This window comes from Acanthochromis polyacanthus, chromosome 3, assembly GCF_021347895.1.
Source record: "Acanthochromis polyacanthus isolate Apoly-LR-REF ecotype Palm Island chromosome 3, KAUST_Apoly_ChrSc, whole genome shotgun sequence".
NCBI lineage: Eukaryota > Metazoa > Chordata > Actinopteri > Pomacentridae > Acanthochromis > Acanthochromis polyacanthus.
This window is the reverse complement of record NC_067115.1, coordinates 20,206,076-20,232,924: the sequence shown is the minus strand read 5'-3', so window position 1 is coordinate 20,232,924 and position 26,849 is coordinate 20,206,076. Positions and strand designations below refer to the sequence as shown.

The 26,849-nt window shown below is 41.2% G+C and overlaps 2 protein-coding genes across 3 annotated transcripts in view; one reads left to right on the top strand and one right to left on the bottom strand.

The window, feature by feature from the left end:
* stx8 (syntaxin 8) overlaps window positions 1–3,355 on the top strand; it is a 44,174-nt gene extending 40,819 nt beyond the window's left edge. Inside the window, exon 8 of the mRNA XM_022199003.2 lies at window positions 2,554–3,355. Within this exon, the coding sequence (XP_022054695.1) occupies window positions 2,554–2,618 (65 nt within the window). The 3' untranslated portion in view covers window positions 2,619–3,355. The remainder of the gene's footprint in view (window positions 1–2,553) is intronic.
* Window positions 3,356–3,631: 276 nt separating this feature from the next.
* The window catches only part of ntn1a (netrin 1a), a 60,416-nt gene continuing 37,198 nt past the window's right edge, over window positions 3,632–26,849 (bottom strand). Inside the window, exons 4-7 of one of the 2 annotated variants that reach the window (XM_022199000.2) lie at window positions 23,946–24,095; window positions 21,343–21,399; window positions 12,076–12,150; window positions 3,632–6,874 (exon numbers count right to left, since the gene is read on the bottom strand). In XM_022199000.2, the coding sequence (XP_022054692.2) occupies window positions 6,546–6,874; window positions 12,076–12,150; window positions 21,343–21,399; window positions 23,946–24,095 (611 nt within the window). In that variant the 3' untranslated portion in view covers window positions 3,632–6,545. The remainder of the gene's footprint in view (window positions 6,875–12,075; window positions 12,151–21,342; window positions 21,400–23,945; window positions 24,096–26,849) is intronic. The other variant, XM_022199001.2, reaches the window with a different exon arrangement.

The following is a 26,849-nucleotide window of genomic DNA, read 5'->3' as shown; positions in this document are numbered from 1 at the left end:
AACAAGTTTTTCACACTTGGATTTGGGGATCCTCTGCCATTCTTCCTTGCAGATCCTCTCCAGTTCTGTCAGGTTGGATGGTGAACGTTGGTGGACAGCCATTTTGAGGTCTCTCCAGAGATGCTCAATTGGGTTTAGGTCAGGGCTCTGGCTGGGCCAGTCAAGAACAGTCACAGAGTTGTTCTGAAGCCACTCCTTTGTTATTTTAGCTGTGTGCTTAGGGTCATTGTCCTGTTGAAAGGTGAACCTTGGGCCCAGTCTGAGGTCCTGAGCACTCTGGAAGAGGTTTTCCTCCAGGATATCTCTGTACGTGGCCGCATTCATCCTTCCTTCAATTGCAACCAGTCGTCCTGTCCCTGCAGCTGAAAAACACCCCCACAACATGATGCTCCCACCACCATGTTTCACTGTAGGGATTGTATTGGGCAGGTGATGAGCAGTGCCTGGTTTTCTCCACACATACCGCTTAGAATTAACACCAAAAAGTTCAATCTTGGTCTCATCAGACCAGAGAATCTTATTTCTCATAGTCTGGGGGTCCTTCATGTGTTTTTTGGCAAACTCTATGCGGGCTTTCATGTGTCTTGCACTGAGGAGAGGCTTCCGTCGGGCCACTCTACCATAAAGCCCCGACTGGTGGAGGGCTGCAGTGATAGTTGACTTTGTGGAACTTTCTCCTATCTCCCGACTGCATCTCTGGAGCTCAGCCACAGTGATCTTTGGGTTCTTCTTTACCTCTCTCACCAAGGCTCTTCTCCCACCATTGCTCAGTTTGGCTGGACGGCCAGGTCTAGGAAGAGTTGTGGTCGTCCCAAACTTCTTCCATTTGAGGATTATGGAGGCCACTGTGCTCTGAGGAACCTTGAGTGCTGCAGAAATTCTTTTGTAACCTTGGCCAGATCTGTGCCTTGCCACAATTCTGTCTCTGAGCTCCTTGGGCAGTTCCTTCGACCTCATGATTCTCATTTGCTCTGACATGCACTGTGAGCTGTAAGGTCTTATATAGACAGGTGTGCGCCTTTCCTAATCAAGTCCAATCAGTTTAATTAAACACAGCTGGACTCCAGTAAAGAAGCAGAACCATCTCGAGGAGGATCAGAAGAAATGGACAGCATGTGAGTTAAATATGAATGTCGCTGCAAAGGGTCTGAATACTTCTGACCATGTGATATTTCAGTTTTTCTTTTTTAATGAATTTGCAAAAATTTCTACATTTATGTTTTTTTCTGTCAAGATGGAGTGCTGAGTGTACATTAATGAGAAATAAAATGAACTTTTTTGATTTTGGCAAATGGCTGCAATGACAGAGTGAAACATTTCAAGGGGTCTGAATACTTTCTGTACCCACTGTATTTGAGTTTGCAATTTGTCTATGGTAGATCAGCTGATATATTTAGGGAAATAATTCATAAATACAAACCTGGTTTGTTTCATGGTTGGTCCTGTTAGATTCATTAAGCTATTCAAAATGATTCAGACTGAATAAAGTCATTACTGCTAAAAGATGTGCTATGCATCTGTTTTACGAAGGATGAAAATTCTACCTGCAGTGGACTGGTGGATTTTACAAGTTGTTGTTTTTTTTCCCCCTGGGTGGTGACTATAATAAAAACTGTAATATTTTTCAGGTCCTGGGGGTAAAACACTTTGATGAAGTGTGAGTGAGCTTTTGCACATTTTTCTCTGCTGCCATAGTATCGGTGAAAAACAATGATTATCCTCTCAAGGCAGAATCAGAAACACATGCCTATCACAGTGTGCAATCTGCGGCAATAAAGCTTTTGTGGCCGTCGAACACATGTAAATTGCATTAAGTCATCAAGAGAAGAATGGTGATATGCTGCAAGGGCATAAGCACTTGGGACTTGCGTTAGATCAAGGACTTTGAAAATTAGTAGTGAGGTATGTGGGCTTCTTACCTCTTCCAAATGTATTCCCTTGTACCTGCTGAATTCCCCTCCTTCCCTCTGAGTCTGTCTCAAATCAGGTTTGGAGTTTCTCAGTTGCTTGACATTTGCCTTTTCAACTTTAAATTTAAAAAGATTTTTTTAGCTGTAAAGGTTTTATCACAAAGGAATTAAAGCGACCTACCATTAAGTAAAAAGAAAAAAAAATCATAATAAAATGCTGACTTCATCTGAATGAAGTGTAATTCTAACAGTTCTGTATTGCATTGCTGTGTGTTTTCTTCCTTTGAGAGTACATTGATTTTCTGTCTGATTGTATTCTGATGTGAGGCACAGCCACAAGATCATGTTTAAGACGGGATGAAGGAGTTTTGGCTACAGATGGTAATATACACTACTCTGCATTACTGAGTAATAACGCATTCATTTACAAAATATAAAGGCAGAAAAATGCGAGAATGGGCAGATTAAGGCGTGTCATCACATTAAAAGATGTTGAAAATGAAGCTTGTAGATTTCCAACAGTTCATTGGCTACCAAATGGGACTCCTGGAGTTTGGAATTACCTAACATAACATCAAATTGGCACTCCCCTTTCCCCCTTCCCCTCATTTTCCTGCTCATGTCTCATTTGTTCTTTTCTCAGGGATGCTGGTGGTGATCGTGCTGCTCCTTATAGCCATCATAGTGGTCGCTGCATGGCCCAAGTAGATGATGAAGACAACAATCGTCATGGACGTGCTTGACGGCTACAATGACAGTTTGATGCAAATTCCCAGTTTAAAATCTTTGCATCCACAGCACACATGTACAGATACTCGTTGAAACTCTGACCCTCATCAGATTTCCCATTCTTGAGCTTCACAGTCAAACAAAAGTGACTGCTGACTGCACAGCCAACTCAGTGTGAAATGAAGAGCGGTGACTTATTTAGCAGTAAATCAGTGGTAGGGGTTAATGTGTCGGTAACCTCGTGCAAGCCTTTTTGTGTTTCTTGAATATTTCTAGGGTGTAAATTGTCCTCTTTAATAGTCGTTGAACCGTTCAACTCATTAAATCAACAAATTCTGAAACTGTTAAATTATTCGGGCGTTTGTGAGCCTTCTGAAAATTATTTTTAGCTCGGACTTTGGGGAATGTTGACCCAACAGTAGGACCTCCCGTAGGCAGCAGGAGCTTTCCTTTCATAAGTCTGTCTGTGGTTGGGCTGAGGTTTACACTGGGTACAGTAATTCCACTAGCTTTGCAATATTCACACTCACTTATATTTACCCATGCATTACTGTAGCAGCTGTAATGTTATCATTTTGTTTGAATTTTACCATGTTTATAGAACAGCTCCTAGCCAAAACAAGCAGCTCGGCTGTCTTACTAACATGGCTCTTTTCCTTCCTTGTAAATCAATTCAGCTTGTAATTTCTAATAAATGACATTTCCAGTTAATAGTCCCTGGACTCCTGTCTGTCTGTGTTCATGTTCACGCCTGTCTCTGGAGGACTGTAGTGTTTTGTAACATGATATTTAGCTGGCGTGGACCTTTGACAAAGTTTCAACGCCACTAGTACCACTTTCCATTATGAAATGTGCATAATAATGTTTTTTTTTTATTGCTGTACTCTGAATGAAGCTGCAGCCAGTAAATGGAAAAAAGCTGACCATATGCTGTGGCATTGACTTACTAGCTAAACAAATAAAAGGAAAAATCATTCAAGGCAACAAAGGCACAAGGTTTTTCAATGTACCAAGAGTTTATTTCAACTGAAAATCTGAATTTAGTTCTACCAGGTTGGTGTGTTCAGTAGTTATTATTTCCTTCTTTAATGGCAACGATCTAAACAACCACAAACAAGTAAAAAAAAAAGTTGAAAAAGACAATAAAATCCACAATGTCTTGTGTCATTAAATATATTCATATATAATAACCATAATATATTAGTAGGCATTGTAAAACAACATTGCAAAGTTTTTGCAATGGTGACAACAACATTTACAATTCATAGTATGAACACAAAGCAATGCTTTGACGTGTGTGTAGCGTTTCATCAGAGGCTTGTCAAACCATTGCTCAGAAGACAGTTGTAAAATTTACAGCATGAGGCTACAGAGAGTAGAGAGGTGTGATGACAGATTACATTGTGTCAAGAAAAATAAAAACATCTGGATGTGAAACATGTAGGTTCAACGGTGAAATGCAGAAACGTGAATATACTGAATGTGTCAGTAAGGTGTCATTGTTGGAGGAGCCGCCAGCATGTAGCGTCATGTTGAGCTGAAAACAATCATTTGATTGATTGCACAGTGGGAAAAAAAAAATAATTCCATGACACCAGAAATGTAAATATGGAGAAGTACTGCAGCAAATTGGTTATCTGCCCAAACTTGCCATCATCTAGGAGGCATTTTAGTTTCCTAAAAAAAAGTTTGTTTCTGAGAGAGAGGAATCAAATTTTATCACCATTTTAACAAGGTCCGTTATCTTGAAATCCTGCCTTTAAATAATCCTAAACCCTCGTTACATTCACTTAAGCCATGGAAAATGTTAAAAGGTGCAAAAAGTAATTTTGTGAAACAACAAATAACAGCATGTTGCTGGTACTTGTCCCCCAAACATGTTGCTCATGATGCAGTTTGGACTAAAAGAAACCCCAGTTTCTGATAAATCAGATACAACTTTGGGCTTTGAACAAACCTGAGCTTTTTTTTTTTTTTTTTAACCAGGCATTCCTTGGAGAACTCCAAACTGAACTGCATACACATAAACGAGCAAAAGTGGTTTGAATCGAGCAGCGACAAGTGATTGCATTTCACCCCATTGCTCCCTCCTCAAGTGTTGAGGTGAAGAAAATTAACATGGCAGGTCAATGGGAGCCTGTAGCTTCTGACTGGTCGCACGGTGTCCTCTTAGAGAATGTACAGTCATGCATTGTGTTTGCAAAGGAGTGTGTGGACTGTAAAGGTATTTATCTGCAATCCCATAGTACTGTAAGGGGTACTCGAAGTGAATACAAGCCAGTGAGAGGCGGATTTCGAAAGCAAATTTAAGTAATGGTGTTGAGTACCTTATTTTTTCATTTTCTGCACTCTGAGGATTCATTTCTGCACTGTGAGGTAAGATAATTATTTTTGCATGAATACCTGCTCATATTCTCTTTCTAAAACCTGCGATAATTAAGGAAAAATTATCTAGTTTAAAACAGAAATTCACCTTTTCAGTCAGAAGTCACAAAAAAGGGTATTTTTCTTTCTTTGTCCCAATCAAACCCATTTTAAAGGGTCCATTCTAACCAAAGTACAAATTTGTCTGAGCTGGTAAGAAGGAATTTGAGATTCGTCATATAAACATTTACATTGTTGCACTTGTGACTTACTACATGCATTTCTTTGTCAGTACCCTCTGAAAACAGGCAGCAGTGCAGTACTTTCAGCCGCACTATTCTAATGTTGTATTCATGTTGCACAATGACCCTCCCTGCGTAGCATTCACAGCTCTAAATGCTTAGTTGTAGAGCAAGTATAATATTGTCACTACAATATTGATGGAATCATTTAAAACATTCAAAATATTATTCTTTAGCCACATAGAAGTCCATAATTATTATTGTTGATGTGCATTAGCTCTACCCATGAATAATAAGATTTTTTTGTAATAATCAATGCGGTTGGTCTCCTGTCCTCAACTCGTTTGTTTAAACTACAACTAAATTTGTGAAAGAAAGTGTAAAAAAAAATCACAGTTACTTAAAGTACTAAAAGTAAAGTCAGTGATATCTAAATGCATTTTTCCTCCACTCCCCCCGAAAAACTTTAAAATTAATACCCAAAGCAGCACCATTTAGTATACTGAACATTACAGTCTCAGATGAGAAGCATTCACATGCAGGTTTGAGAGGGAGTAGAGATTATGGTAAAAGCTAATCAGGTGAAAAACGCTTTTATCATAACTGTATTATTATGAAAATCTAGGAAATCATTTTTGCTTGAGTTGCAGATATACCTGAATTTCAACACAGGAAAGGAATGGCAGCTGCATCATTCATTTCTGTGGCTTACCATCAACACTTTTTATGGCACAAATCTCAATGAAGGAAATACTACTGCCTCAGTCAGATAAGTGAAGACTTTTGATGAAACAAGCTAGCTTCTTAGCTAAGAATACAACGAAACAAAACAAACAAACAAAAAAAAACATGCAGAGGCAAAAACTGCAGCGGTAGTTAAGTGGCTTTCTGTCATTTTTGCACCAGCAGACAATGTCCATAAAATTAGAACATAAAATATAATGATTTCATACTGGGATAAAGAAAACGAACACAAACAATGTTATATACTGGTAATAGGTGCAAATTCGGCAAATCCACAAAAGAGACGAATCTCAAAGTAAAATAAACCATAAAACCAAATCTGCAAGGTGAGCTCCTTCAACAAAAGTTCACTAGGAAAACAAAACAAATCATCCTAAATAATTCTCTTCATGCTTCTACACAAAAAAGCAGCGACATAAACAGTCTCTTCTCTGTCCGTGGTCCTCTGTGTGTCTCTCTTTCACTCCTATTTTTTTTTTCAATCACCCGCTCAGCTTTTCCTCTTGAATCCCTCTCCCTCTCCAGCATCCTATCCACCTTTTTCTTTTCTCCCCACCTATGGCTTCTTGCACTTGCCTTTCTTCTCGCGCTGCTGGAACTTCCTGAGCCTTCGCGCCCACGTGTCCCTCCACTGGATAACCAGGCTGCCTTTGTCGGCCACCACCCCGCTCTGGCCGGGGGAATCCTCGTCGTTCCCCAGCAGCAGGTACTTCTTCCCAGGCTTGATCTTGGGACACTTGCAGGCCACGTCTTTGGCTCGCACCCACAGGAACTGGTCCCCCCGACGGATGCGGCTCTCGCCCTGCTTGTAGACGGAGATGATGTTGACGGTGAATTTCCACCACTCGCCGGCTTTGTCCGCCTTCAGGATGTGCACCTGGACGGCTGCGGAGTGAAGCAAAAGAGGCGCATTGCTTTCAAATGTTCCTTTAGGCTACATGCGAACATCAGCATGCAAATTAGCACGAAACAAAGCAGAGGAGAGGCTGCTGTGAATGCCATTAGTTCTGCAGGCCAAAGTAATGACAAAATTAAACCACAGATAGCACAAGATCGTAACTCAGATAGTCACTAAACTCAGGAGGATTTATCTTCTGGGAAGCATGGATTTTTGTGGCAAACAGGTGTTGAGATATTTCCATCGGGACCACCAACTGACTGTGCAGCTCGTACGCCTAAAAACCTGCCAGCACATGGAGTTTGCCCTCCATATTTATGCAACGTGATGCTTCTTGTGTTGCTTTTACCTTTTCAGTTCAACAATCTTTCCAACCAGGCAAAAACCCTCCTCGATTGTTGGTCTTTTCTCCTCCACAGAATGTTTTTGTTAAGGCACTATGTCCCTGGGTAGTTACTGAGGTAATCAAATAAAAGACCACTCTCCCGCATGAAGATATGCAGCTATTTTTATTGTTGTAATGAAAGCCTTATTTTTGGCTTCAGTTCGCTACATCAGCTTCTTACTGAAGAGTAGTCACCGCATTCAAAGATCTGTGTCACGATGGAAGGAAAGGGTCCCCCCCCTTCCCTCCTCTCTCTCCTCCTTCCAAGCTCTTTCTTGGGCATTATGCAAACATCAGCACACTCTGTCCTCAGCAGCCACTAGCGAACATTTGGCAGCTAAAATCACATCGGGCACAGTGTTGGAGGGACTCTGGCTCTGTGTGCTTGACCCATGCTGTGGCGTGGAGGGATCTTACAGCATCCAAAGCTCTGACGCCTTCTGACAACGCTGGAAGATCTGACCTCTGTGTCCCCAAGAGCCTCTTGGATCTAAGGGTTTCCTTTGCTGGTTGGAATTGTTGCATCAGATGTGATCTTTCAGGCATTTAGGACACAGGCTTTTGGTCTTTTGTAGTCAGATGTATTAAGATTTATTTAAACAGACATCTCAAATTTTGCGCGGATTGGCAATTGTCCTACATTTTGCTGCATCACCCATCATGAATTTTACCATAAAGTTAGTGTTAGCAGCTGATAAATCTGACAAATAACTGGAATTGTAAATGGCAACTAATTAATTGAGAAATACATGAGATATGCCCTAAAATAACTGCAAATGCTTTGATAATGAGCACCCATGTATTGTAAATTCCAATAAAGCACACCAGACAAAATGGTCCCTTATTTCCCTCATGGTTTAAACGCTGTTTTTATACTCAGTGGAAAGGCTGCTCCATGGCCCAGCTATCAAATGCAGCTCCACATGCATTACATCCATTACTACTGACACAGCAGTGTGATTTGTAATGTGATTAGGAGGCTGGCTACGGCTATTAGAGACGTTAGCTGGAAAGACACTCAGTGATATCACATGATGAATGAACTGATACGGTCCTCAGAGAGCGGCAGTGAGAGGAAGAAAGAGTAAAGAAAAAGGAGAAAAGAGGAGGCAGCCTCTCGTGGATCCAAACTCAGCATTTATCAATATGTATTATATTGACCAGATCTCTATTAGGTTCCATTACAGTTCTTCTGTACTTAGAAGAACTGCTTTTAATATGAACCACCTTGTGGCAGGGTCGCCGGTGTCACCTTCAGCGTAGAGCTAATGGAACTGAATATGTTGGCAGTATTAAGAGTATATCCTTTATTCAGAGCAGGTTTTGTATTGTAGATGTTGCATTACTGTCTTGGGATTCGTGCTTTAGGAATGGCAAAGCTCTAAAAAGTGCATCTAAAATGTTATTGTTTTCAGCTACAACAAGGCAGAGTGTCCTCCTGACTTTGAAAACATATCATTTCTGAAATTTTGGGAAACACACTTACTGACTTTCTTGCTCAGTTTGATAAAAACATCCATACCATTTTTTTATATCTTCCAATGCAATATATGACACTAAAGCCAGGAGACTAGGAAACAAGAAGGAGTTCCAAAGTAAAGAAAATTTGATGAGTTTATTTCATTGTCCGTAGAACCAAAGTGTAAAAAAAATTGCAAGTTGTAGATTTTCACACTATTTGCTTGGCAGTAGCAGCGTCCAGTGGTTAGCCACCAAATACAACTAATGGAAACCTCTGAAGTCACTAAAGCTGTCCAATAAGTATTTCATAAAACCACAAACTTGTAGTTTTACACAAAATAAACTAACAAGATACTACGTGGTAATTAGTGGCCATTGGAGATGCTGTGAAGTCGATTTTGATTGATCTCGACGGAGGCAAAAAATTTGAGGCATCTTTACACTCTTTTCTCTTAAAGTAGCCTCAAAGAGAATTTATTCTGCCATCTTTAAATAATGGTTGGAAATGGGCTCCTAAATGGCAATCAGCTGGTCTGGTGTGACCTGACAGTGATCCCTGCAGCACCTTGCATCCACCAGCTGCTTCCTTCTGTGTGTGTTTGGACAACAATCACTGTGCACTGTGGATACTGAGAGGACTGGAGTAGTTATCCAGGATTTTGCTGAGCTCAGACGTTTCCACCCCTCCCTGCACCCTGCTCCCTCCTGCGATTCTTTATATGTGGCTGCGTATCGACCACAGGAGCTTGTAGCATCGTTTCCCGGCGCAGCATGGAGCCCAGCTCCCTGCTGATCCTTTCAAAACACACCAAAGCTTTGGCTGTCTTGAGCTCCTGTAAGATTTACATTGTGTTTGACTTTTTGATCAGCTTCGCTAAGCTTGCATGTGGCAAATAGTGCACAGGGATCTTGCTCTGGTCTGTTGTAAGTCTTCAGTATGCTGCTGTAAACGATGAAAGGACATGGATCATGTGTTGTACATTCCCAGCACAAAGCTCCCCGGTGAAGGTGGATTACACAGAGGAAAATGAAGCACTCAGAACCAATGGTGGACACATGGAGCGAGTAAAATGTTTCACTTCTGGAACAAAGATCTTCAAACTTAAATAGCTTGAAAAGAAAGCTGCTGAATCAGAATCATGCCTTGTTGCTCTTTTATATAGGAATCTACATGATTACTGTCTATATGTAAACCTTATCAGCTATAAACAACTGTACAAAACAAGGAAAAGAAACCTTTCCTACACAATCATTTACCTGCTGAACCCCAAGCAGTTTCTGTCACAGTTTCTTTATTTTGTCCCACTTTTACTGATTGTCGACTGATTTTTTTGTGCAATATAAAATCTTGTACCTCCATAGAAACAGTACAAATATTGCCAGAAATAAAAAAAAAGAACTCTAGCATGTCTTTTGAGCAGAATATCAAATCCAGAATGCCATAAATCACAAATAATAATAATAAAAGAAACTAAGTCAAATCTTCTTGATTATTTATTTTAAAAATAGAACTTTAAATCACCATGAAACATTTTTCTGCTCACTTGTTTAATCAATACTGGGGGAAAAAAACAGTGCCTAGACTTACTATAGGTATTTTACTGCTCACATTTTGATTTATTTCTATACTAGCCTGTGGTTCTGCCCACTTCAGGAAAAGTATCTCTGGATTTTTGTTGCAGCAAGGCTACTAATGGCTCCTCATAGCACTTTATTTTTATGTATTTTTACAGGATTTGGTTAGTGTAAATTGTATATTTTAATGAACTGCTAAATTTATTCAGTTTCTGACAGATTGTACCGTCCAAAGACCACTGGGAAGTTGTAAATGTCACAATTCTTTCTGTTTTTACAGTTTCTGGCTCTAAATAAACAATGCAGTTTTGTTGATTTGCTTCAAAGATAACGTGCTTTCCAAACCTGTCGGTAAGTTTTGGGGTTCAGTAGGTTAAATTACACTAAGCCCCAAAGTCAGCGCTGCCTCAAATGTCACAGTCCTCCATACTACATAAAAAATATGCTGCATCCACGCGCAGAAATATCTAAGAGGAGCTTCTGTTTGTCTTTTGCTGGTGTTATCTAAGCCATCAGTACCAGCAGATCCCCTACACTTCTAACACAAACACAACACATGCAGAATCACTTTGGACGCTCTTGGATGTGTTCGTAGATGAGGGTACTCAGCATTGTGTTGAGTGATTGTTTCTCCAGCAGGATATCCTGCTTATCTCTACTCCACCCTCAAATGGATACTGCATGCCGTTATCAAGCAGTATCATCTAGATTTTAGACACCATTTTAACCTGATGTTAAAACATTTCCACCTCTTTTTTTTGCCTTTTTAACCAAACCAAAGAAATGAGCGTAGCCCCTAATCTGACACATTTGCACGTGGACTGCAACATATTTTAAAGCGAAGGCTTTTCTCACGACACCCGCGGCAAAGTAGGCATTGGTGGAAGAGGAGGTGTCTATAAGCTGACCCCCAACTCCCCCAAATCCCTGCAGAACAAAGCCCCGGCCTGTCCGTCAAGCTGCTGAAGTATGCTGCAGGATGCCGCTGCTTGGTTGACCAGTTCAGCAGCCCGACTTCAATCAGGGGAGGGGACAGAGGGACGGGAAGAAGGGGAGAGGTCATAACGTCTTATCCACACCTTGAATGGCAGACGGATGGTCACAGGAATGCGGCAAGAAGCGCATCGCTTGTGGGGGGAAGTGGGCCGCCTTAATGAGGATCTCTTGGAGAGCGCCCACTGTCTGTCACACTGCCACCGCTTTATCCGCTCAGGTCTCAAACGTCTGCTCAGATATAACCCTTCCCACACACACACACACACCTCTGCCTGATTCTATATCCTGCCTTTTTCTCTCAAGCTCCCTCTCTGCCCCTCAGTTTGTCGGCTCCTCTCTTCCAGCTTGTTGATCTGTTGCCTTCTGTTTGATCCTTTGTCTCTATTCTCAGAAGGCTGGAGTAAGACATCAGTAAAATGCATCTTCTATAAGCAATAGCAGCTCCACAGCAACATGCTGGGCTCAGATGCATAAGACAGGCATAAGCATGTTGCAAAATATTGACAATAAAAAAAAATTGGCGGACATTAAAAGTTTTTCACTAAATACTTGATTACTGGAAGAAAATGTTCCACAGTGACTCTAATGTTCCCAAAAAGTTCAGAGCACATTATTTGTCCCTGCAGAATGACAAACCAGTTTATTATTCAGAGCCAAGTCAATGAAAAAGCAGAGAGTTTCTTCCATCGGACCACATGTTTTTAAGCTTTCCCGAAGAAACAAACGTTAATCTGAGTCATTCAATGGGCAGCGTGTCGTCTGTTGACTCACCGTAATCTTTCTTGCAGTACTTCTTCATGTTAATTTTCAGCTTGCCTTTGGAAGCCTTGCAGTAAGAGTCGCAGTCTGTAAAAATAAGAGAGGATAAAATGCAGTTAGGAGGCTACAGGGCGAAAACAAGCAGTCCATGAATTATGTAGTAATATGGTTGCTGTGTGTGTGTGTTTTTTTTTGTTTGTTTGTTTTTTAGGGAAGTAAGTTCAGGAATATGAAAAAGAGAAAACTACCTGTGACGTCTACAAACAGCTGATTTTAATTAATTTGAACACAAATCTGAGAAAAATGTTCCTAGAATTGTTTCAATGATATTTCTAGCTAAGGACTCATCAAAAATACAAACGAATCATTCACCATTCCACTCAGAAATGTTGTAATTTTTTTTCTCATGCAGTTATATTAATAATAAAAAAAAGAATGTCACAGTGCTTACAGCAATTCCTGCTATTATCAATACATTTTTAAATGATACATTTAAAACACAAAAGGGATAAACAGAGTAAAATTCAAGTTGGATTTCAATGTATTTCAAATGTTAATGCTTCAAATACAACAATACAAAAAACTATATCCATATTGAGCTTGAATTAATGTGAACATGTGTACAAAATGAAGAGTTCATTTGCAAAAAACAGTTAACTCTGTTTTCAGAAAACTCATTTTTTATTGTTTACTTGAGATAACAATAATAACACTAATTATTTATTTTTTCTCTATTTTGTCTTGTATTTTTCTACTGAGTCAAATCCACTCAGCTTCAGTTTGATTGATATCTCAAGTAAACAATAAAAAATACATTTTCTGAAAATGTATCAAAACGGAGTTATCTGTTTTTGCAAATGAACTCTTCAAATATTTTTTTCTATTTTTCGTTTTTTTTAAAATGTGGAGTTTTAACAACATTTCAATAAGTCATTGCTGTGATGTTCTATTTTATTCTAAGCTTGTGGGCTAGAGATACACTTCATTTTATTTATTTATTTATTTTTTGCAAATTTGTTTTTTTCTCGTCGGTTTTAGTGTGGAAAAAACAGAAGATTTAAAAAAGAAAACATTTGCAAAACTAGGCATCTGTCTTTAGGGATTGTTGCTTATCCCTTAAAAGAGTAACTCCTCTGCATTACTGGTAGACACACATCTGTCTGGTTTGACTGTGTTGTCTGATGCCACTGCTGGAATAATTTGTGGTGGAGGCACTTTACTGTCCAACCAGCTCACCATGTGTGACGGTCTCATGAAATCAGCTGCTGGTACCAGAGCTGGCTTAGGAGGAAAACAAATCACCATCAACCCACACACTCTCCATTAGACTGTGGGAATGAGCCAGTCCTCTGCAGACCGCCCCACACCCGCTTCAACCCCCCACCCTCCATCCAAATCTCACCTCGCTTGTCACCTCAGCCCCCCGACCTCCTGAAAAAAAATAACCCCGGGATCACTTCAATGCCCCACTGAGGACCATGTCAAGCCGTTGCATTTATTCCAGCCCCCCCCATCCGCCACTGAAAGAGCGCTCAGGGTTTGCAGCTATTTGAGGGAGCAGAAGGTGGGAGGACGGGTGAAGGGGGTCAATGCCACACAAAAGGAGGTCAGGAAAGGAAAATTAGCCATCCATGAAGCCTCTTTTGGGGGTGCGTCCACTCTGGAGCCGTGAACAAATAAATACCTCACGCAGGCAGAGGGGTCACACAAATTGCCCTTACAGCTACTCAGAGGCAAACTATATGTACGTATCTATATCTACACTTATGTGTACTTAAAGTTGATTTCAGGTTGATTTAATATTTGGATAATAATCCCAAAGATGAGCACTGCTGGTAGACGATGTTTACGAAAAAAAATTGTGCAGGTGAAAAAAAGCAGGTGGACTTGCTGGGCAAAGGGGATATTTGTGTGTCTATTCTAAAACTAAAGAAATTACGGGTCTTGTACTGTAAAAATACTATATGGATTGAAATAAAGTCAGCCACATGTCTGTATTGAAGACATGCAAATGTTTAAAATACACAATTTCAAAGAAACACCTTTTCCACACCATCATACTGTACAATATTTGCATTTGGTGTTGAGTTATTAATTGCTATCCTTTTAAGGAAAGCACATGCAGAGCAGATTCTAACTTTGCTCTATGACCAAACAGATCCATGCCATTAGTTTTTATGGCAGATTACCCTAAGCTGAAGGAGGCAGTAGTTCATCCCACCCTCTACTCTGAAGGCCCCAGCAATCCAGAAACTACATAGCCACAGTGATTGCTTCATGCAATGCTGTCACGCTGCCATCCGCTCACAGCCAAGGCCAAAATAATGGGATGTTAGGTCATATCAAGGGAAAAGAAAAAAAGAACTTGTTTCCCCCTTTTTCTCTGCTCTTTTTTTTTATCCCCTTTCGCGACTGCCAAAAACTGGAGCCACGCCACTTATTAGGTTTACAATTCAGTTCGGCGAGTTGTAATGAGTGTAGTAAAAGAAAAGAGGGTGACAAAGAGATGGATGGACAGCAAGTTGTAGCGGCAGAGAGTGATGGGGTAGTGGAAGAAGGATTGGAGCTCTCAGGCAGCCTGAATATGAACAAGCATTACTGATGTCACCAGATCTTTGCTCCATGCCTCCACTCTCCTTTATACTCCGTTTGAATGAGGGTTGCCCAGGGAACACCACGACAAGAAAAAATGCAAGCAAAAAAAGGAGGGGGGAAGGAGGTGGGAGAGTGAATACTGGTAGTGAGCGAAGGGGTGGAGAGTATGACAAAAAAAGACGAGTGAAATTTAACAGGAGGGAAGAAGAAGAGGAAGAAGAAGAAGAAGTCAAACCCCCACTTCAGCAGCAGAACTCAAAGCTGGTAGCCTCAAAAACTGGTCAGGATGGACACAAAGCTGGTGGTGATGGTGGTAGGAAACAGAGAGTAGCAAAAATAGGCAAAGTAAATGAAACAGAGTCTATATGAGCTGCACCTGATTACCATGTAAATGATCGAAGGGGCGGCCGTGGAAAGGAAGCTTTGTTTTCTCATAACCCCCCCTTGATGCCATCATGATACTTCCCTTTGATAGCCTTTCGTTCCCCATTAGTGTACCCCTGAGACGCAGCTCTGGGCCCCGCTGAGAGCACCCCGAGATGCCCATTTAGGGCCAGGCAGTCCCCTACGGTGAGGACAAATGTTCCCTTTGTGTGTGCGTTACAAGCAGGAGAAGTGGAAGCAGTCCTGTAATACTGAGCTAAAATGTGCTTTGGGTGTTCTGAGTAGATGTAGTTACTACAGCGCTTTGTTTCGGGCCTTTCAGTGCACCGAGGAGTGTGTAACTGAGAGGTGGACCTTTGCCCCTTCTATCAAAGTACTGTACAACCCCTTTAAGCTAATTGTTTTCCTTAAAGCAGCTTCGAGAGAGAATACAGTGCTGCACAGTTCCATGTGTTTGAACTTATACTTTACAGTGCCGCAGACAGTAGCAATGCCAACAGCTGCATTAGGATCAGCAACCAGTGTCGACCCCTTAAACTCTGTTTAGCCTGAAAAATCACCAAAATTGAGTTGGTGAGAGCTTCACAACTATGAACTACATTGAGTTTTATGGATAGGAGACCCTGAAAGAACTCTGGCATATAATAAATCTCTCTGCCCATCACTAGTTCTAGTGTGATTTGAAGAACACCAGCAAAAGTGAGTCGTAAAAGGATCAAATTAAAAGAGCAAAATCCATATAACCTAACCTGATAGCAGCAGGTTGCATTTTACTAACTTATCAACCCTGATACTAGTACAAGAATCATCAATGTGGAAGGAGTTAAGTTGGCCTGATACCTATTGATAAAGTAAAAAAAAAAAAACAGTCAAGAAGAGTGCCGCATAAAAACTGCATACATTCATTGGACATTTATTGGTTTTTTTAATCACCTACATCTGTGGAGGCACAGGTAATGCTACAATAATCTAAGGAAAACAGAAATATTATTCATAAAAGCTCAGGAAATGTAACAAGCTAAGAGCTAAAGAGCAGCTTGGCTTCGTGGTGATGCTGTATTAGTGTCAGTTCACACAGTCAAACATTGCTCAGACAAAAGACTTTTTAAACTCCTATATTTAAAGGGAATAATGTGACTTGTAGCATTGCAGTGGAACAGGGAAGTGTTGCATGATCACGTGTCAAAGTGCAATGAATGACCAAATATAAACAAGTGTTAAAAAAAAAACTCTAACAAATGAAGGATAATCAGATCAAAGCAGGGGACTGAATGAGACCTCAGATTAAGTTTAAACAAAAGCAACACACACTAGAACTGGTGTGCAAACAATTCAACATTCAGCCAACAAATCCGCACACACTGTGTTGTTTGGACTCGTTGGGATGGCCCGACTGCCTTATTGTCCTGTAGTGAACAGAACATTGACTGAATGTTGTTTAAAAGACATTTTACATTAAGAGATTTCAGGGTGCAGGTTTCATTAGCATCCCCTGTCGGACAAATAAAAGCCCTGTTTACCTGCAGCACCACAATCACATCGCTTAATCAAGACGGAAGTTTTTTTTTCTTCATTCCATTAACTTTCCACCTTATCTGCACATGATAAGTTGTATGTTGAAAGTTATAGATTATAGTTATTGTAGGTAAACTAGGCTTTGGATATTGTTAAAAGAAAGGAATTAGAAAACTCGATTAAGAGTAGGAAACATCATTGATACTTAAAATGTAAAGGGAAATACTGTTTGCTCGACTAAAGAGACACTGTGCTCTACTGATTGAAAACCAGACATACCAATCCTCTACCCCAAACTCACCACTTCTGCTTTCTACCTCAGCGCCACTTCCTGCAGTTTCTACAAATACCGACCTCATAAACTCATCTGGGCGAGTCATAGTTACATATTTAGAAGCCTGTTTTCAAGGAAAGTAATACCAGTTTCAACAAAAATATCATACATCACAAGAATCTGAAGGCAAAAAATAACTTGCATTCCACTGCAGAAAATGAATGAAGAATCTCATATTTAACGTATTTTAATTTAATAAAACAATCCTATCATGTCTTAAATGTAATTCTATGCTGCAGATCTATGAAGGCCTTGCCACCATCTCCACCCATCCCTGCACCGCTTGCTGCAGCTCCAGCACACCAGCTCACCTACAACTCTGCTCAAACACTGAAAAACTACAAAAATATTGTTACACATGACACCCGGAATTCTGAATCTGCATTTCTGAGGCTTTTCATCAGTATACTGCAGGTTCAAAGTGCAAATGAAGATTTAAAAAAAAAAAAAAAAAACACCATGTGGCTATGAGGTCCGATGTAGAAGCATTTCCAACATACTGGCAAAAAAAAAATTCAATCACAAACTTCAGGCCACATTTACAGCTGCTCATGGAGCTTTCTGAATGCAAATACAGCACGCTGCAATGGGAGAACATGCCAAACTTTTAGTCAGCTTTGCAGTACAACTCACCTCCAACGTGAAAACTTTGAAACGTTTCAAAATACCCACCGCCACCAAACTAAACACACACATTCTTGATGTATCTATAAACAGGGTTCAGTGTGAGCATGGTAACAGAGGCAGGGCAGCATCAGAGGTAGCAGAGCAGCGAGACAAGGAGGTATGAATGATGGCCCGGGAGGAGGGCTTTGTTCCCTCAACCAGACTGATTGAGAAACAAATTGCGGCAAATAAAGCATGTAATTAGATTATAGAGCCCAGTGTGCTGCCCTGCACCGTTCTCCGCTGCTCTGCACTGGGCTGCTCACATCAGAGCTGCGAGTTTGGATTGTGAATTTCAGAAAGGACGAAAGAAAAGAGAAGACACCCCCCTCCCACTCCTTCCCTCATTGTGTTGCCAGAGAGTAAAAGATGGGTTGTTTTCAGTTAAGATACCCTTAAAAATCTCGACCTGATTTGAGATTTTACTTGCGGGTGGGGCTCAATCAGTCGCGATGGGCTGGTTCATCCTCCGTCACTGTAACCGACAGATGAGTCACTGGAGACTCCTGTTGGTCGTCGCCCAGAGATGAACCACAAAGAGGGGAAATAACACTGCCAAGGATTTCATTTCTTTTTTTTTTTTTAAAGGGGGTGTTAAAACAGAGAATAAGTGAAATGCATGACAAACTTTAATGACAATTTGATGCTACGCTCTTCCAGGTTTGGCCCTACTCTTTGCAAAGTATTTTATTTACAATTAAGTGGTGTAATAAGATCCCACGTTGACGCGACTGTAACATGCGGTGGAGTCGCCAAACAGGGCGTGTGAGGCAAGACTCATGTCCAAAAAATTTGAGGAGGGGTCCGCTACAGATTCTGATCACTTCCAGCTTCAAACAAGACGCGCACACACACATACAGCATATAAGAACCCTGATGAGCATCATCATCATCACTCCAATGCTCCTTCTCCTCATCATCATCAGTTACTTTCACATCCTGTGTATCCTGGCGGGCCCAGGCGGCCATCGCAGGTCATCAGCAGTTAATCTCCTCCACATTTTGGTTGCCATGCAGACGTCTCTGTCATGACCCGTGGGAGTGGCGACTCACACCATCCATGACCTACCAGCACAATGTGTGTTTTGTCTGGGCCACACCATCGGAGGTATTCTCCATGCATTCCAGCCCTCCGTGCAGTCGAAAGGGGGGGAGAGCCCTGCTGCGGGAGACAAATTAATATCCACTCCATCTTCTCCTCATACCCTCCGTTCACCGCCACCCTCCCTCTCCACTCCCGACCAGCTCCACTCCCCTCCTTCAAGTGAGGCGCAAAGAGACACCTGCCTCACAGCTGTCAGCTCTGCTCTTACACATTAGGTTTCTCTTTTTTTTTCACAGATATTTCCAAATTCTTTTTTGGTTTCTTAATGGATCCCCAATTCTTCAGTTTCTCCGATATTGTCCCCTCTATCTACTCTGTCTCTTCTCTTTAATTTAAAAATTTCTTCCTGTGGTTTTATGATTTCTTTGCAATGTTTTTTTTCCCTTTTTTCCCCTATTTCCTCAGTCGTTTTTCTTCCCATTTTCATTGTGTAAAACAATTTCTGTTTTTTCTTCTCCTTTTCTTCTATCACATATATGTCTACAATTCTACATTTTCATTTAGCAGACGCTTTTGTCCAAAGCGACGTACAACACAAGCAAGAATTCAGACATAAGGAAAAATATGTCCATATTAAGCTGCTGTGCTCCTCCTACTACTACTGCAAACAATAACAGTAATAGTGATTATTACAATTTTTGTTTCAGAAGAAAAAGTTTCATAGTCCATACACATCTGTTTGCAATCACACTGTGTGATATCATAGCTGTTGGAATACCAACCAGAGCAGAGGTGTGTTTGTTGCACGACCTTCTTAAGAGGCTCCCCTGGGCCTGTGGCCCGGGTGGGCCAACGGGACCTCAGTTACTCACAATTCTGACGTGACCAGTGCAAGACGCCCATCAAAGAGCTGCACCTTCACTGTCTGTTGGATTTCAGCCTCTGGGGTTGAACAGACCCGTGTCCATTATACGCAGGACAGGGAATTCCCAGAACTCTCAGTCATGATTGGATTACCTTTAGCGTCAGAGTCTGAATCATTGCACAGACTCCTTCAGGTTGTGTTGACATTAGTTCAATGACACAGTTTAGTCAATGGGATTTTTAGCCTTAAAGCATGTTGTAGTTACAGGCAAACAGATATGGAAAGAGGCAAAAAAAAAAAAAAAAACCATGCAAAAATGCCCCACAAATCTTTTTTTTTGTTTACATTTGATCATATTCTTATTACTGTCGCATTCATTAAGGCTGATAAAATCATACACATAAAAAGGAATATCCTGCTCTCATTTTTCTAGTAATCCCCCATTGATGTGTAGAAAATTTCCTACGCCCAAAAAGTAGACAGATTCCTGACTGGGAGGCCCAGAGAAACTCCAGATATTCCAGCTCTGCACCACCCACAGTGTTATGTGAAGACAAAGCGTGAAACAGAGGGAGACGAAGGAGGTGGAAGAGAGCAAAATGAGACTGAAAGAGAAAAGAAAAAGTGGGTGGAGGAGGGTTCAGAAACCGACGATATCCCGACTGTGCTGTCAATCGAAGCTGTGCAGGGAAACATTCGGGACCTCAGAGGGCCCAACAACAGCTGCAGGAGCCTCTTACGCACTTACACATATGTATATATGTTGGGCCTCTTGCAGCTTTATGGGGGGGACAGAAAAAACATGGTACTGACCAGACTATGAGTTTTTCCACCATGAGTTTGAAACATGGAACTTCTTATGGGGTTTGTGCAGATATGTGTGTTTAACATGTAAAAAAAAAAAATGCAAGTACTTTGGCTTTTGTGCTAATATTTATGCCATTAATTGTGAAACTGTATTTGAAAAAAAATTTTGAACTACCATATAGTAAATTACAAATATTACAAAATTACAAAAATATTTTCACAATCTGCAATAAGAAGACTCTGATGTCCATATAATTCGATTGAAGACAGCTGCCTCTATTGCTACATTACCAGAAATTCAACCAGCTCTTAACCTCACAGCCCACTTTAGCTCATATCAACCCAATCTCCAAATTTGAACAAGACACATTTCCAGGCTCTTGCGATCTCCTGTGTGTATCTCTCATATCTTACATACCACAACTAATCCTGAAGCCGTATTCCTTCCTTAAAACAGGATCAGAAAATCTACAGCATTACAGTGTAATTTCAAACAGGAATCATCTGGTGAGTGAAATACAACAGCGCTATTGAGTCCCTCACTAAATTACAAGGTCCAGCTTCTCTCAACCAGTCGGTCTCTTACTTCACTGCAGCAGAGAGGAGAAACTGGGAAAGAGGGAGTCTGGAGAGATGAAATATCATCAAATCAAACAAACTAGCAGGCCCCAGCGCTGTACACCAGACCAACACCCCACTGTGCCGCAGTTAGACTGATTAATTGTGAAAGTGTGAGAGATTAAAGGAGGCACATCCCAGGGTTGCTGCTAATAGATTTAATATTCATGAACCCTTAATAAGGAGGGGGAAGGCAAGTGGGATCCAATTTATCCTGCAGTCTGATTCCTACTTTTTTTTTTCTTTACACTTGTGGAAAAATAGTGGGATGAGGTGTGAAACTGAACTGGTGAAAAATCCCACGTTCATTTATTCCACAAATTATTATTATTTCCACAATGTTCTCCACATCTTCCCCTCAAAGGGAAAATCCTATATGGACGTGCAGCAGCGTATAGATAAATGCACATATACGCATTGGATGTTTGTTTGAGTCTCAGATGTACTCACCTGATGGCTCCTCTGTGCTGCTGGATGGGGTTGTAGGAGGTGCAACTGGAATCTCTTCTCCCGGAGGAAACATGACACGAACACAAAGAAAGATCAGTTACATTACTATGTGCATCTACACACTGCATGTGTGTGTTTTGTGTCTATGTGTGTGTAAAAGTGGATACTTAGGAAGGATTAAGGTCAAACAATTCAAAGATATTATAATATGACTCTTGTTTTGTTTCTGATTTTCAACAGACAAGATTTTAGTGATAATGTGCACTTGCTATGGTCGATAGTAGGCTGTAAATATCTTCTGGATGGTATGCACAAGCGACTTTATGTTGAAATTCTTAAAATTAAGGTTGCAAGGAATTGCACTGGGACCTTTGTTGTACATTGTTCCCTGTCTTTACGCCAAATTTTCTGTCAGTTCTTTGTAGATATAACACTCAGTGTTGAGAAAACCTTAAAAAAGTCATTGCGATCATTTGTTTGGGGGATCAAGATCTAAAAATCTGTATTTTCAGCTTTTGCGAGGTTCTGAAATGAAGATGTTTTCCACTTTTGTTCATCTACAATCTAATATTCATTTATAAATTTACAAGCTTCTACCTTAGACACTGTCAGTCTCATAAATTACAGATTTCATACATAAACATATCAGACCACTAACAGGCCTGAGAACACCGGTGGAACAGAAAGAATAAGGCCAGACTTTGCTTTGCATTAGGCGTCCCCACTGCTGTTGGACCAAACTGAGCTTAAGTCATTAAGCTCACCTCAGACATGGTTTTATTGCTGAAGCTTGGTTACCAGTTACAGCAACCTGCTCCTTTACAAACATAAAGTCAAGCAGCCTTAAGTTAACGTATCTGCACCTTAATCTTGTTGCTCTGCGGTCTAATATAAACATAATCTTACCCGGTTCCCTTCACTATCATCGACAACAGTTAGATCCACCTGTCCTATATGATTATAAACTGTAATCCAATACTCCAAAAATAATGATTATTTAGATTAATATTAAAAGTGTTTAACCAAAAGATCCTTCATTATTTAAGTATTTTCATTTCTCTGTTTCAGCCTCTTGTCCCCTGCTGCATCGGTAAACTCCAACAAAGCACAGTAGATGTCCAAAGACTTGATTCTCTCAGCCCTCCCTTCATACTCAGCTGTACTGGATAGGAAGTTGACACTCAGAGAAACCATGCATGGAGACAAGTGTTCTTATCTCCAAAGGGGGCAGGATGGCAACAGAGGATATAATAGAGGCATAATGCTTTTTTGTTGTTGTGGGCAGTAGGGGGAGAAGGGCCTCATCAAAAAAAGTCTGTACAGAGCAGCAAAGGGGGAATACGAGGACAAAAGGTAAAACCACAGAGATGTGTCAAAGATACATGCAGAGAAAGAGGCCGACACGCTGAGGTAGGAGGTGTGCAACTGTGGCGGTTTCAGCTGTGCAGCAGTGAGGAATTTGTGTATGAGGGAAGAAAGAAAGAATCAAGTCTTTTGATGGAGCAAACTCTGGTTTTCTCAGCTGTTACTGAGGGAACCTGCTTCCTACTCTCCAAATTTATTTTCCAAATTTTCCTCTTAAGCATAAATCAGACTGTTTGGAATGATGTGCACACCTGTTGGTAACTGGTGCTCGCTATATATTGACAAGAAAACAATCGCTGCCAAAAATATGGTGCCTGAATCCTAATGCCATTGCTGATCAGGGCTCTTTCATCGGTATTAAGTTGCCATGTGGACCAATTAAAATTAGCCTTGTTCTCATAATTGACTTGTTTAGATTTATGGCTGACAAGACTGGAAATCATACACTCAAAGAAGCTCAAAGATAATACAATGCTCCATTAAACTGAAATTTAGCCACTATTGCTGAGCATCCTAAAAATGACATCAGAAAGGGATGTTATTTTTATATAAGGGTACTGCATGTTCGACCCCTCAGCTCTGATTTAACATTCCCAGAAATCCTGTTGCGTCTGATATGTTGATTCAATTGATGTTCTTATTTTGACTTATCAATGTAGAAGTTTACTCCTACATTAAATCTCAATGACAGAACCAATCCTAACAATGAGAAAACCAATTAAAATGTGACAGAGTTTAGGAATCAAAAGGCTTTTCAACTTTTGATCACTTTATCTTCAACACAAATTATTTTGGCTTCTAAACGGTGACTAGATACTGGGACAGATTTTGTAATTTAGTGCGAATCTTCCTGCACTTTTATCCAGAAACACGTCGGGGCTCAAGGATGCTGGTGTGAACAGCTCTGGCCTTTCCTCAGATTTATGGAGCTCAACGAGCCGGGAAGACTGCGCTTTCCCAACCTTGAGGTTCAGTTTAATGGTGTGTTTATTTAAGCTAGCAGATTTACTGGTCAGAAAACCAACAGCGGGACACCAAGCACTTGTCTGAAGAAAAGGATGAGACGATTTGTAGTCTGCTCTTACAGTGTGGTGGGTTTGACTGTGTGTCACATATATGTCGTTTCATACTGCAGCTTCTGGTGTACATCTCCCTCTCAGAGGTGTGTAATGGGCCTGAGGTCAGGCCACACTGTCCTACATTGAGGCAGATATAGCGTAAAGACTGGTTCCACGTACTTATGCAGGGGGCAATGGGCGAGCGGCTCTGCTGGTAGCCTTTAGCACAGCGGTTGCACGTGATACCAGTCACACCGTCTTTACAGGGACATTGTCCTGTGGTTTGGTTACAGGTTTTGCCAGCAGCACCCACGGGATGGCAATCGCATGCTGTGAGGAAACAGAGGAAGAAAGAGAGGCACAAAGTGAGTGGTCACACACACGCACACATGTGGGGAGATACAAACATATACTAAATCTACAGAGAGTGCAGGTGGGCACACAACAGCAGCGTGGCAGCAACAATAGAGCGGTGAGAGACAGGTGGAGGCGTGCACGGAAAGACAGAACTTACTCGGGTCCGACACGGCACTCTGGTTCGAGTGTCGCATCATGACTGAAAGAGCAACATCCCCCAAGTCTATACTTGACATTTTGGCGCTGTTTACTGGAGACATCACAGAAAAGTTGCTACAGCACATTATCAGCCTCATCTTGAATCACAAATGTGTCCCGTTTGTGTGTGTGCCGCTTCATGGCAACCCAACTGTTGTGCTTCACTGGGACAAGCGGCCGCATGTGTGAGGTAAAAGAGAAAAGGCTAGTGCATGCTTACCAAATGATAAAATAATGGAGGATAATCCTAATCGCCTGTTTCTGATTAATGTCAAGCTTTGAACAAGAGCCCGAAACGTCTGTCACACTTCCTCCCAGACTGGGGGGTCTATCAAACACACATGCTTCAGGAATGTAATCATTTTCCAATTGCTCACCCAAATACAAACCCGTCACTTATTTCACAGCCAAACTTCGTAAGGTTTTGCAATCGGTGTTGACTAATAGTTGTCCGAGAGTTGTTTGTTTTCATCTGTTTTTGGATATAAATAGCAGTGACTCTTGCAAAGAGACTGGATGGAAGTCTTCCAAACAGTCCAAACTGTAAATCCAGACACTCTAATCCAGTTTAGATCTTTCACCACCTTTCTTTTTTCTTTAACTTAAAGCACCTCCAAAGCCAAAAACACTGTTTGTCACTGAGCTCTCACCACCATATTTCTCACCCTCTGAATGTTTTATTTTCTGTTTATTTCATAGAAAAGCCAGAGATGCTTACTTTGAGCTTCAGAGTTGAACCAGCTCTACTCATTCCCCATTCCTCCCTCTTGATGTTTTTTCTGCCTTGTGTCACTTGTCACTCTGAGCGCCTTCAAAGGTGCAGCTGAATCAATGTACTTTGAGGTTTGGGGGGTATTTAGCGGTTTGGGCCTTTTTTTGTTTTTTTTACTGCACAGACCAATCAGCCCACCAAGTTAAAGTCCCAGATTAAAAACAAATGGCATCCCATTGTGTTGAAATTAGTCTTTGAGACATATTGACGTCAAAACCAATTAAATTTCAATCAAAATCACACATTTCTGCTATACGTTTGCTGACGGGTTAAAATTGTATGAGAACCAGTTAGATGTTCTGTGATTGTGAATGCGAATTAAATAAATCTTCTTAAAGTGTCAGAATGCAGCACGTTCATCATCTTTGCTTTGACCTAGAGCGGTGATATGGCTGTTATTCAATCAGGCTGTATAATAGAGAAGCTCTCGGGGAGATCCACATTACAGAGGGCCTCAGGGGGAAGACTGCTGTAAAGCGGTAACATAATATGGTATCTGTTCTCCTTATAGTTGGCCTCTGACTCCCGGAAACAACATAGTTGTTGTTTTGTGAGATATTCTGACAAGTGACGTACTTCAAGACAATTCTATCTTCTTAGAGAAATCCACATTTGTGTAGGAAGGTGTGTTTTTCAGCAGGATGCCTCTTCTTTTCTCACACTCCCTTTTTTTTTATCTCTATTGCCTGTTTCCTGTGTTTCAGCTTCTGTTGCTGCTCTTATCTGTCCTCGGTGTGTATTCGTAAGTGCTTGTGCTGTTGGCTGCTCTTATCAGAAAGCCTCCCTAAAAATGTGTGTACCTATAAGCACCTTTATCAGACCAATCTGTCTCCGCTTTCTCGCTGTGCTCAGTGAGAGGAACAGCACACACACACACAGACAGCACACACGCACACACACACACAGATGGTCTGAGGAAGCCCAATAAGCAGCGTGGAGGCCGGTCCAGCACGTCTCCAGGCCTGTAAATTTAGCAGCATGTCACCGGAGTTTGAGGGCGAAGTGAATTTCTGGGTTGGAGCTTCAGAGAGTTCAGGTAATGTTTTTAAGAGCATGTGCTTATAACCGCAGCTCAGAGCCTCAAGCCTGCTTGTAAATCAAGCTGCACAGCACATGGTGTACAGGTGGGAAACACACATCCCCCCTCCTCTTCTTCCTCCCCATTCGGTCCTCCTCGTTGACTTGAAAGCCGGCTGACTGACTCTCTGTCCGGTCGGATGACAAATTGGTCAACTCTCTGGCTGGATGACCCACCTGTTGACTCACACATCGACTTACTTCTGAGGTGTGAGTGAGAGTTTCTGCTTTAAGTGTGCGTCCACTTAAACGGTTAAGTGGCTTCATGGATACTCCAGATGGCTCAGGGAGATACGGGGGCCAGAAGAGCAAGAGGCCCTTCCAGTCTCAGCAGTTTCATGATAAAAAGCAGGCGTGTGTGTGTATAAGAGAACCTGTGGTCTTTTAACACAAATCTGCATCTCAGGGATTAGCCATTCATAACGTCATGCACCTAGATGTAGACAGAATTCCGAATGCTCAACTCTAGCTGCCAGCAGTTGCATATAAAAGGATGAAAAATGTTCTTGGCTAATGGGGAGAGAGGAAGATTTTTTCAAAGGCAGCAAGGAGTCAGAGATTGCACAATGCGAGTTTTTTTTTCTCTACTCTGCCTATCGTTTACCTTAAAGCTGGCGTTTGAAGTTTTGAACTCCACTCCCCTCTTCGGTTTTCTCGCACGGTGCCAGTAAGAATAATTT